Source organism: Pristiophorus japonicus, chromosome 6 (genome assembly GCF_044704955.1).
Source record: "Pristiophorus japonicus isolate sPriJap1 chromosome 6, sPriJap1.hap1, whole genome shotgun sequence".
NCBI lineage: Eukaryota > Metazoa > Chordata > Chondrichthyes > Pristiophoridae > Pristiophorus > Pristiophorus japonicus.
In genome coordinates, this window is record NC_091982.1 from 115,705,434 (window position 1) to 115,717,620 (window position 12,187).

Below are 12,187 nucleotides of genomic sequence, written 5' to 3' on the forward strand. Positions count from 1 at the left end.
GGGGCCCAAACTTGTGAGAGGCTAGCACCTCTTAAAGCTAGCCTGCACCACTTAAAGCCAGCCTTAACCCCTTAAAACGGGAGGTGCACTGCGGCTGGAGCAAGTGGTGGGAGCCATTGTGGAACTCAGTTTGACATGGAACAAGATGAAATAATGGCACAACATGGAGAGAGCAGGCCCCAAGATTTCTGAAGCTGAGCTGGAGGCTTCATTGGAGGAGGTGGAGAGTAGAGATTTGTTCTATCGACATAGAGACCAGGAGGCCATCCAAAGGAAGGAAATGGGAGCAGATAACTACCGTGATCAATGCCAGAAATCAAGCTCTGAAGACCTGGATGCATTGCCGTCAGAAGTTCAATTACCTCACACGAGTGATGAAGATCAGTGAATGCATCCTCAAATGCCATATCCTACCAACTGCACCACTAGACCCTGCCACTGCTCAATGCAACAAAAGAGCTGAATTCCAGAGGTGAGGCGAGAGTGACTGCCCTTGACGTCAAGGCAGCATTTGGCCAAGTGTGGCATCAAGGAGCCCGAGTAAAATTGAAATCAATGGGAATCAGAGGGATAACCATCCACTGGCTGGAGTCATACCTAGCACAAAAGAATATGGTTGTGGTTGTGGGATGCCAATTATCTCAGCCCCAGGACATCACTGCAGGAGTTCCTCTGGTCAGTGTCGCAGGCCCAACCATCTACAGCAACTTCATCAATTATCTTCCCTCTATCATGGGGTCAGAAGTAAGGGTGTTCGCTGATGATGGCACAGTGTTCAGTTCCTTTTGAAACTCCTCAGAAAATGAAGCAATCCATGCCCTCATGCAGCAAGAGCTGGACAACATTTAGGCATGGGTTGATAAGAGGCAAGTGACATTTGCGCTATACAAGTGCCAGACAATGGCTACCTCCAACAAGAGAAAATCTAAACACCTCCCCTTTACATTCAATGGCATTATCATTGTCAACATCCAGGGGGTCAACATTGACCAGAAACTTAACTGGACCGGCCAAATAAGTACTGTGACTAGAAGAATAGGTCAGAGACTGGGTATATTTCGGCGAGTGTCTCACCTCTTGACTCCCCAAAGCTTTTCCACCATCTACATGGCACAAGTCAGGAGTGTGATGGAATACTCTCCACTTGCCGAGATGAGTGCAGTTACAGCAACACTCAAGAGATTGACACAATCCAGGAAGAAGCAGCCAGCTTGATTGGCTCTCCATCCACCACCTTCAACATACACTCCATCTACTACCAGTGCACTGTGGACCATATACAAGATGCATTGCAGCAACTCACCACAGCTTCTTCGGCAGCACCTCCCAAACACACGACCTCGATTACCTAGAAGGACAAGGGCAGCAGGCGCATGGGAGCACCATCATCTGCAAGTTCCCCTCCAAGTCACACAGCATCCTGACTTGGAAGTATATCACCGTTCCTTCATTGTCACTGGGTGAAATTCCTGGAACTTCCTCCCTGACAGCACTGTGGGAGCACATTCACCACACGGACTGCAGCAGTTCAAGAAGGCAGCTCGCCACCATCTTCTCAAGGGCAATTAGGGATGGGCAATAAATGCTGGTCTTGCCAGAGACGCCCACATCCCATGAATGAATTTTTAAAAATGGTCTGGGCTACAGAAGAAGGCTGATGGATATGCACAATGAAATGCTTGGTGAATTGGCAGGCACGCCAAATAGCCTGAGTGAAATATCAGGGAGCATGGTGGAGTCTGGCACCAACCTTACACAGGACTTTGCACAGAGCTTGGAACCCATCCTGTCCAGCAGGGACATGGTCGCCAACTCCATTAGCGCACTTGTGGACCCAACCATGGTGCAGCATCTGATGGTTGATGTTTCAGCTTTCCATTGCAGCACAAGCAGAAGGCATCCAAGATCTGGGTGCTGCAGTGGGAAGCTCTGACTGAAGTCATGCAAGCTCAGCTTGCTGCCACACCAGCACAGATTGCTACCATCAGACTGATACCAGTGTTCAAAGGTGCGTGCAGCGTGTCACAGCAGTTCATCAATCTGTCTTGCAATAGATTACAAGGATTGCTGAGGTGCCACCCCGAGGTAGTGGTGTGGATCCATGGAGCACGAACCTGTTTCCCTCTCTCAGGATGACAGCATTCGTGGCACTCGGCCAGTGCTCTTGCTGTTGCCTGTCAACCAGCGAGCACAGACTGCTATAGCCATGCCAAGCAGCGACAATGGCGAGAGGATAGAGAGCGGCCTGAAGGCGGACCTGAATTAAAGCAGGGACGTCACAGGAGAGCAAGTAGGTGATTGGTTGGTGAGTATTGTAGCTTTTTTTGCTCTCTAATTTAGGGAATGGGGTTAAATTAAGTGCTGAGAAACTGTAACTTGCTAGTACTTATTAAATTAATAACTTAAACTAGATAAAACTAAAATATCGATTGAATAAAAGCTTTAACTAATTAATTAATAATAAAACAAGGTTAGAGATGGCAGGGCAGGTGGTGTATCATAACTGCAGCATGTGGGAGTTTGTGGAGAGCATTGCAATCCCAGCCAATTGCATCTGCAGTAAGTGTCTGCAACTCGAAGAATTTCGGCGCAGAGATGTTGAGCTGGAGTACGAGCCTCAGACATTGTGATGCATCAGGCAGGGGTAGAGTTACCTGGACACTTTGTTCCAGGAGGCAGTCACACCCCTTAGGTTAGATATTACTTTAAAGTCCATCGGTGGTCAGGGACAGGAGAGTGCGACTGCGAGTCAGGCAGGTATGGGGACCCAGGATGTAGTGATGGAGGAGCCGCAGCCCTTGACTTTGTCAAACAGGTTCAAGGTATTTGCTACGCATATGGATGAGGAAAAGGACTGCAGAGAGGATGGGAAAACTGACAGAGAAGGAAGGAATATGGTAGTGGTAGGGGACAGTATAATCAGGGGGGTAGGGACTGTTCTCTGCAGCTGTGAAAGAGAGTCCTGAAGGCTGTATTGCCTGCACGGTATTAGGGTTAAGGATATCTCCTCGCGGCTGGAGAAGAACTTGGAGTGGGAGGGGGATGATCCAGTTGTTGTGGTCCATGTAGGAACCAACGACATAGGTAGAACTAAGAATGTGGTTCTGCTGAGGGAATTTGAGGAGCTCGGGTTTAAATTAATAAGCAGAACCTCAAGGGTAATAATCTCAAGATTACTAGTTCATCTATTTTGTTACGCATGCTTCGTGTATTCAGATAAAGAGCCTGTAATTTAAATTTTTTACCATTATTCCCTAATTTGGCCTTATTCTCTGCTGCACTGCTCCCATTAAACTCTCTGTCCCTTTCTGTCACACTCTGCTTATTTTTACCCAAATCACCACATGCAAATTGCCAGAGTGCCAAGCAGATCAGAGAGTTAAATGCGTGGGTCAAAGAGTGATGTGGGAAGAAGGGGTTTCAATTCATGGGGCACTGGCACCAGTACTGGGGAAAGAGGGAGCTGTTCCGCCGGGACGGGCTTCACTTAAACCAGACTGGGACCAGCATTCTGGTGCATCGAATAACTAGTGCTGTAAATATGGCTTTAAACTAAAAAAAAGTGGGGAGTGGAGTCACGTGAGGGGAAATTTAAAAATCTAAGGAGAAAGGTCAAGGCAATAGAGCAGTGCAGCGATTTGGGTAAAAATAAGCAGAGTGTGGCAGGAAGGGACTGAGAGATTAACGGTAGCAGTGCAGCAGAGAATAAGGTCAAAGCAGCGAATAATGGTAAAAAATTAAATTAAAGGCTTTATCTGAATGCACGAAGCATTCATAACAAGATAGACATATCAGTGGCACAAATAGAGATAAATGGGTTTAATATAATAGCTATTACTGAGACATGGTTGCAAGGTGACTAAGGTTGGGAACTAAATGTTCCAGGGTACTTGACGTTTCCAAAACACAGGCAGAATGGAAAAGGAGAGGTATAACCCGGTTAATAAAGGATGACATAAGGACAGTAGGGAGAAAGGATCTTGGCTCGGAAGATCAGAAAGTAGAATCAGTATGGGTGGAGATAAAGAATAACAAGCGGCAGAAAACACTGTTAGGAGTAATATATAGGCCTGTAGGATCCGGTCCTACCCCCACAATGGCAAAAATTAGACTATTGAATATAAAAACTCAGAACTGCATTACAGCCTGCAAAAAGAGCAGGGCAGGAAAGAATTAATTCTCACATTACAGCCAAATCATAAGACATGATGAAGAACAGGATATCTGCCATCGACCTAAATCACCAGACAATGGCAGCCAAAGAGAGACATTCACACCTTCAATGGTTTCCTGCCTGAAAAGATACAGGAACATTCATATATTCATTTACCTTCAGGGATTACATTGTTTAAAAAACGTATCCTGGACTGTGGCCCCAGAAAGGCTGGTATCAGGGTAGGCCTAGACAATGGAGCGGACCCTGAGCCACGCGGATATGAATGCTACTAGAAAACCAACCTTGTAAAGGACCTCATAACAATATTGAACAATGACCCTAGCTGGGAACAATTCACCATCAAGACTTCACATTTGATGCGACCATCATGTTAAATCTGTTCCAAGATTACAAGTTGGTTTTTGGTATAACGATATCCACTTTTGAAGGCACGCAGCAACAGAACACAGCAGTACAGAAGAAGTACAGGAACAGCAACAGACAGCCAGCCAGTCTTCGGGACACCAGTTGCAATCAAGAAAAGGGCCTACAGTCATCCTCCGAAGACGAGCGAGGAATTGGTGATTGTATGTTTGTTCCAGCCAAATCATAGAAGGGTTTTGTGAATGGGTTTGGGTAACTTTATATGTAATAGTCAAATTGCGTACGAGTTTAGTTTTGTCAAGTTGTGCCGATGCAAACCATAGGGGTTTGTATTCTGGGTTTGTTAGTCCCACATAAATGGTAGTGATTTATACTGGGGAGGTAGTTGTGTGTATGTTCAATAAAACATATGAATCTTGGTTGAGCCAAAACCCTGTGCCTTGTGGAATTTTGTTCTTATAAAACCTGACGTCAAGAACTGTGTAACAGGGGACTAGGCATTTACAGGCCCCCTACCAATACCATTGGACAGAATATTAATCAAGAAATAGTAGGAGTGTAACAAAGGTAATGCAATAATCGTGGTGGACTTTAATCTGCATACAGACTGGACAAATCAAATTGGCAAATGGAATGCATTTGGGACAGTTTCCCAGAACAGTATATCATGGAACCAACCAGGGAACAGGCTATTTTAGATCTTGTATTGTGTAATGAGACAAGATTAATTAGCAATCTCACAGTAAAGTATACTCTGGGGCACAGTGATCATAATATTTCACATTAGAAGATCCAAAAAACATACCAAGAGTCTAATGGGCGTGACAAACTTAACATAATTAATATAAGTAGAGAAAAAGTACTAGAGAAATTAATGGGACTAAAAGCCAACATATCTCTTGGACAGCCTACATCCTAGAGTTCTAAAAGAGATGATATGCATTGGTTTTGATCTTTCAAAATTCCTTAGATCCTAGAACAGTACCAGTGGATTGTAAGGTAGAAAATGTAACACCGCTATTCAAGAAATATGGGGGAGAGAAAACAGGGAACTATAGAACAGTTAGCCTGACATCAGTCATCAGGAAAATGCTGGAATCCATTGTTAAGGAAGTGGTATCAGGGCACTTAGAAAATCATAACATGATTAGGCAGAGTCAACATGGTTTTATGAAAGGGAAATCAGGTTTGACAAATGTATTAGAGTTTTTTGAGGATGTAACTAACAGGATAGATAAAGCGGAACAAGTAGATGTAGTATATTTAGATTTCCAAAAGGCATTCGATAAGGTCCCACACAAATGGTTACTACACAAGATAGGGGCTCATGAGATTAGAGTTTAGAGGCATGGTTAGAGGATTGTTTAATGGACAGAAAACAGAGAGTAGGGATAAACGGGTTGTTTTCAGGTCTGCAGGCTGTAGCAAGGATCACTGTCTGTGTCTTTTCACTGTCAGTATCTGTCTTTGTAAAGTGTACGACAGATCAGACTGCAAATAGTATTTAAGCAAGGCTGGCTTAAACCTCCGTCTGATAAGGAAATATAAGCAGTATATTAACATGAATTAAACACGATTACTCATTTAAACTGTTGCCGCGCTTGTGTTGTTGAATAAACACTAACCTTGTAGCATTGGCACGGCTTTCCACACTTCAACAGGTCCGAGGCTGGCAAACTGACCAAAGGAAGATTCCAAGAAAAACAATGATATTCCAATGAAAGCCAGCATAAGTGTGTAGGGAATAAGGAACGCACCTGGAAAATATAGTAATGGAGTTCAATGGAGTGTAAAATTGGGTGGGACTAAAACAGATGTTCAAGTTGAACCTAGTTCCCGCCAGGCAAGTTGGGTTAAAATTACCCTTAAATCTCTCTGAAAAGATGTTTGCCTGTCTATCTAGCTATCTAGCTACCTATTCAGAAATATTTGTATTTCCATCTATCACTATACAGGACAGTCAATTTATCTTAATTTACTCTTTCATTGGCCGTATCATGATTCCTATAAGATTTTTTACAATGTGAATGTACATTAATATATGGGAGATGTTTAGGTCTCAGCTACAATTCTGAAAAGTCAGTAAATGAATGAAATTACCAGGGAAATTCCCACCTTGTAAAATTTACTCTCTAACTGAATTGAAATACTTTCCATCTCTTTAATTAAAGACATTGAGCAACCATGTTCCAATATTTTTGCACTTTTGCTCTCGGTTTCCATCGATCCAGTTTTGTGGAGTTGCGAAGAGCAGCTGATACGAGCAGGTATGATCCCAACTTACAAACCTGAACCCAGAGCCTGATTGGGAGATTGATAACTGAGGATTTCAGATATTGTGCACTAAAGGTGCCTGATGTGATCAGTTCATGCATCTTAAACAATAACACTTTAAAAGATATTAAAAAGTAATAAATCATCAGTTCTACCCACCTGTCAAGGTTCATTCAATTTTGTTTTAAACATCATCTATGATGTATCTCATTCTTAAATATAAATATAAACTATCACCCTGTCACATCACCCACATCCCAAGAAAGAACATTTGATAAATAGTTTACAGCTATGAGATTCAATTCAGCATTACTTATATCAGCAATGTTCAACCCTGTATTATTTACCTTGGACAATAAAAGGTTTCTTGAATTTAATATTCTTTATAAGGCAATGAATTAAGAACATAAGAACATAAGAAATAGGAGCAGGAGTAGGCCATATGGCCCCTCGAGTCTGCTCCGTCATTCAATAAGGCCATGGCTGATCTGATCATGGACTCAGGTCCACTTCTCTGCCCGCTCCCCATAACCCCTTATCCCCTTATCATTTAAGAAACTGTCTATTTCTGTCTTAAATTTATTCAATGACCCAGCTTCCACAGCTCTCTGAGGCAGCAAATTTCACAGATTGACAACCCTCTGAGAGAAGAAATTTCTCCTCATCTCAGTTTTAAATGGGTGGCCCCTTATTCTAAAATTATGCCCTCTAGTTCTAGTCTCCCCCATCAGTGGAAACATCCTCTCTGCATCCACCTTGTCAAGCCCCCTCATAATCTTATAAGTTTCAATAAGATCACCTCTCATTCTTCTGAATTCCAATGAGTAGAGGCCCAACCTACTCAACCTTTCTTCATAAGTCAACCTCCTCATCTCCGGAATCAACCGAGTGAACAGTCTCTGAACTGCCTCCAAAGCAAGTATATCCTTTCTTAAATATGGAAACCAAAACTGCACGCAGTACTCCAGTTGTGACCTCACCAATACCCTGTACAGCTGAAGCAAGACTTCCCTGCTTTTATACTCCATCCCCTTTGCAATAAAGGCCAAGACTGCATTGGGCTTCCTGATCACTTGCTGTACCTGCATACTATTCTTTTGTGTTTCATGCACAAGTACCCCCAGGTCCCGCTGCACTGCAGCACTTTGCAATCTTTCTCCATTTAAATAATAACTTGCTCTTTGATTTTTTTTCTGCCAAAGTGCATGACCTCACACTTTCCAACATTATCTCCATCTGCCAAATTTTTGCCCACTCACTTAGCCTGTCTATGTCCTTTTGCAGATTTTTTGTGTCCTCCTCACACATTGCTTTTCCTCCCATCTTTGTATCATCAGCAAACTTGGCTACGTTACACTCAGTCACTACTTCCAAGTCGTTAATATAGATTGTAAATAGTTGGGGTCCCAGCACTGATCCCTGCAGCACCCCACTAGTTACTGGTTGCCAACCAGAGAATGAACCATTTATCCCGACTCGCTGTTTTCTGTTAATTAGCCAATCCTCAATCGATGCTAAAATATTACCCCCTATCCCATGAACTTTTATCTTGTATAGTAACCTTTTATGTTATTCCCTTTATTTCTTTTTGTTCTCTCCACTGTATTATGGATTTGACTACTGTACCTCCTCCATTTCTGTAAGCCAGGTAAGGGAATCGCCAGACATTGCCCAGACCCACAGCACAGCCGATCATTGAGAGCAAGTAGTCAGCCTTCGAGGACCAGTTACCTCGCTCTACATTCTCGTCACTTTCACCCACATGTTCATTGGTGGCAGCCTGGGGGAAAGACAGGAAATGGCCAACTCAGAAGTGAGATTTTGTCACAGTAGAACTCAAGTAAAAAGTACAGTTTTCACCCATTACAGAAACACTGGGCCCAAGTTTGCCCCCAGGGTTAGAACGGCGCATCTCCGTGTGGTGCGGCAACTTTTTAGAATAGAAATGGCGCCTATTATTTACCTTGGTATTCTCCCCTCCGTCTGGTCGATCCAGGCCCTTGGCGCAGCGCAGCAGAACGCGTAGAGGGCGGAGCCAGGTCCCGGCGCTGAAAACAGTGCCGGACCTCTGCACATGTGCGCTAGAGTGCGCGCGCATGTGCAGTAGCTCCAGGCCCCCGAGGCTGTGGGAGAGGCCCGAAGCACGCCACCCCTGCTCGCCCCGCCTGAAGTCTTTGGTGTGGCCCATTCAACCTCTGTCTCCCCCCCCTCCTCTTCCCCCCCTCCTCCCCCTCCTCTCCCCCCTCACCCTCCTCTTCCCCTCTCTTCTCCTCCCTCCCTTCCTCTTCCCCCCTCCTCCTCTCCCCCTCTCCCCCTCCTCCTCTCCCCCCTTCTCCCCCTCCTCTCCCCCTCTCGCTCTCCCTCCCTCCCTTCCGCTCTCCTCCCTCCCCCCTCCCCCTCCTCCTCTCTCTCACCCTTACCCCTCCTCTCCCTCCCTCCCCCTCCTCTTCCCCTCCTCTCCCCCTCCTCCTCTCCCCCTATCTCCCTCCTCCTCCACCCTCCTCTCCCCCTCTCTCTCTCTTTCCCTCCCTTCCCTTCTCCTCCCTTCCCCTCCCTACTCTCTCTCTCTCCCTCCCTTCCCCTCTACTCCCTCCTCCTCCTCTCTCTCCCTCCCTCCCCCTCCTCCTCTCTCCCTCCCCTCCTTCTCTTTTCCTTCCTCCCCCTCCTCCTCTCTCCCTCACCCCTCCCTATCCCTCCTCCCCCTCCCTCCACCTCCCCCTCCCTCCCTCCACCCCTCTCTCACCCCCTCCCTCCACCCCTCTCTCCCTCCCCCCTCCCTCCCTCTCTCCCCCGCCCCTCTCTCCCTCTCTCCCCCTCCCCTCTCACCCCCCTCCCTCCCTCTCTCCTCCTCCTCGTCAGAAACACAGAGAGACACTGACAGAGAGAGAGAGTGTCACTGACAGAGAGAGAGACACATTGAGGGCGGGAGAGAGGGGGGAGGGAGGGAGGGATAGAGGTGGGATGGAGGGAGGGAGAGAGGGGGAGGGAGATAGGGAGAAAGGGGAGAGGAGGGGGAGGGGGAGAGGAATGGGAGAGGAGGGAAAAGGAGAGGCGGGAGGAGAGGAAGGCTGAACGGGCCGCACCGAAGACTACGGGCGGGGCGGGCAGCCGAGAGACAGAGAGAGAGACAGAGAGAGAGAGACACTCGGGGGGGTGGCCCATCCCAGCATGCTGTTGGAGGGCTCCCGGTGCTGCAGTCAGTGAGTAGAAACTTAATTTTTTATTTATTGATGGATTTAAAAATTTTTAAAACATTTTTAATTTGTAATTTTTTTTGATTGATGTATTGGTTGATTTATTGATTTATGTCATTTATTATTGATGATGGCTCTTTATTTGTAAAAGTGAAGTGTTTAATGTTTGTAAAGCCCCCTTCCCCCCCTCCCCCTGTCTATTGTTCTCAACGCCTGATTTATAAGTGGACAAGGTTTTTCTGAGCGTAAAAAAATCTACGCTTACTCCATTCTAAGTTAGTTTGGAGTAAGTTTTCGCTGCCTAAACTTGCAAAACAGGCGTAAGTGGCTGGACACGCCCCCTTTTGAAAAAAAAAATCTGTTCTACAATGAAACTATTCTAACTCACGAGAAGTGGAGCAAACTAAATGCCGAGAACTGCAATTTCTAAGATTCTCCATTCTAAACTAGTTGCTCCAAAAAAATAAGAGCAACTCAGGCCGAAACTTGGGCCTACTGTTCTCCATTTAGCAGCAATCGGTTGGTAGTTTGGAAACACCTTGAACCCCACAGAGAGCCTCTGCAATTCACAACAATCCAAATCCCCAAATCATCAGCACCTCTCAGGGTTTTACATGAGTTTACTGTTTTGATAAAATACTCACTGTGTCCTGGGGAGGGTGTGTTTGGTGGATATTCTGTGATAACCCAGATAAAGACAATTCTGTCTGATTCATTTCAGGACAATGATAAACGATTCTTCCACTTGCTCAGGGGTTGGGAATAAACTTTGAGGGGGACACTTTTGTCCAAAAGTCTTCGAACTTTGTACTGCTCCGGGTCTCTGGTTAAGGATGATTCAGCTCCACACCAGGCTTCTACAGTCAGAAGCCAGACCCTTACGCTGTTTAAAAGGGATGTCGCTCTGTTTACTCAGGGTCTGCTGATACTCAAGCTCCCAGAGCTGTTCCTCAATTTCCAGATTAAACATTATTCTTTCAGGTTAATTATATTAGTTTCAGGACCAAAGTGCAGTTATTCTGCATCTACAGGTTTAACAGCAGGTCCATTTTTAAAGGGGACAGCACCAAGTGCACCTGCACCAATCAGCTCAGGCAATGCAGAAATCTGCATGTGTTTGCTCAAAAATCAGACAGCCGTATTGGATACAGTGACATGTTTGATAATTCACTTCATATTATTGATGAAACATTAATCTTAATCATGCTAACCAATCCTACATTGATCTTAAACACCCAAACCAATCATGCAGAGAAGCTCACGTTAGCCCTGCATCCAAAACTTACCAGATAGAATTATACAGAACATACAACACAGAAACAGGCCATTCGGCCCAACCAGTCCAGGCTGCTGTTTATGCTCTTCTTGAACCTCCCCCCATCCTTCTTCATCTAACTCTATCAGCATAATCCTCGAATCCCTTCTCCCTCATATGCCCATCTTGCCTCCCCTTAAATGCATCTATACTATTGGCCTAAACTATTCCTTGTGGTAGTGAATTCCACATTATCACCACTCATTCCTTATTTGATTTCTTCGTCTTCACGTTTTATTGATGGCCTCTAGCTTCGCTCTTCCCCACAAGTGGAAACATTCTCTCGGTGTTTACTCGATCAAAACTTGCCATAATTTTAAAGACCTCTATTAGGTCACTACTCAGACTTCTCTTTTCAAGTTCAAGTGCTGATCGAGGGCCATGTGGCTTTTTGTCGGCTGGCACGGACATGATGGGCCGAAATGGCCTTCGTCTTCGCTGTAAATTTCTATGTTTCTGTTATGTAATGATGTGTGTATCATCCCAGTACCGTAAATGTAATGTAAGCACTATGCCACACCACAGAGGGCGCTGTGGTGGGGAACCTGGTAGTACCTGCAACAAGGGCTATATAAAGCTGACTACCACACCTGAGAGGCACTCTGGAGCTGAACAATAAAGGACGAAGGTCACAGCAGTTAGATTTACACCAGACCGTGTGGAGTCAGTGATTTGTGTGCTACATACACCACAGTTTTTATGGGCCCAAGTTTCGGCCTCAGTTGCTCCTGATTTTTTGGAGCAACTGGTTTAGAATGGAGTATCTTAGAAATTCAAATTCTCGGCATTTAGTTTGCTCCAGTTCTAGTCAGTTAGAACAGTTTCACTTTGGAACAGAATTTTTTTTTCAAAAGGGGGCGTGTC

The 12,187-nt window shown here is 45.2% G+C and overlaps 1 protein-coding gene across 1 annotated transcript in view; it reads right to left on the bottom strand.

The window, feature by feature from the left end:
- The window catches only part of LOC139265220 (sodium- and chloride-dependent neutral and basic amino acid transporter B(0+)-like), a 104,537-nt gene extending 93,813 nt beyond the window's left edge, over positions 1-10,724 (bottom strand). The window contains exons 1-3 of the mRNA XM_070882145.1: positions 10,653-10,724; positions 8,441-8,594; positions 6,166-6,297 (exon numbers count right to left, since the gene is read on the bottom strand). Coding sequence (XP_070738246.1) covers positions 6,166-6,297; positions 8,441-8,594; positions 10,653-10,724 — 358 coding nt within the window. The remainder of the gene's footprint in view (positions 1-6,165; positions 6,298-8,440; positions 8,595-10,652) is intronic.
- Positions 10,725-12,187: the final 1,463 nt, after the last annotated feature.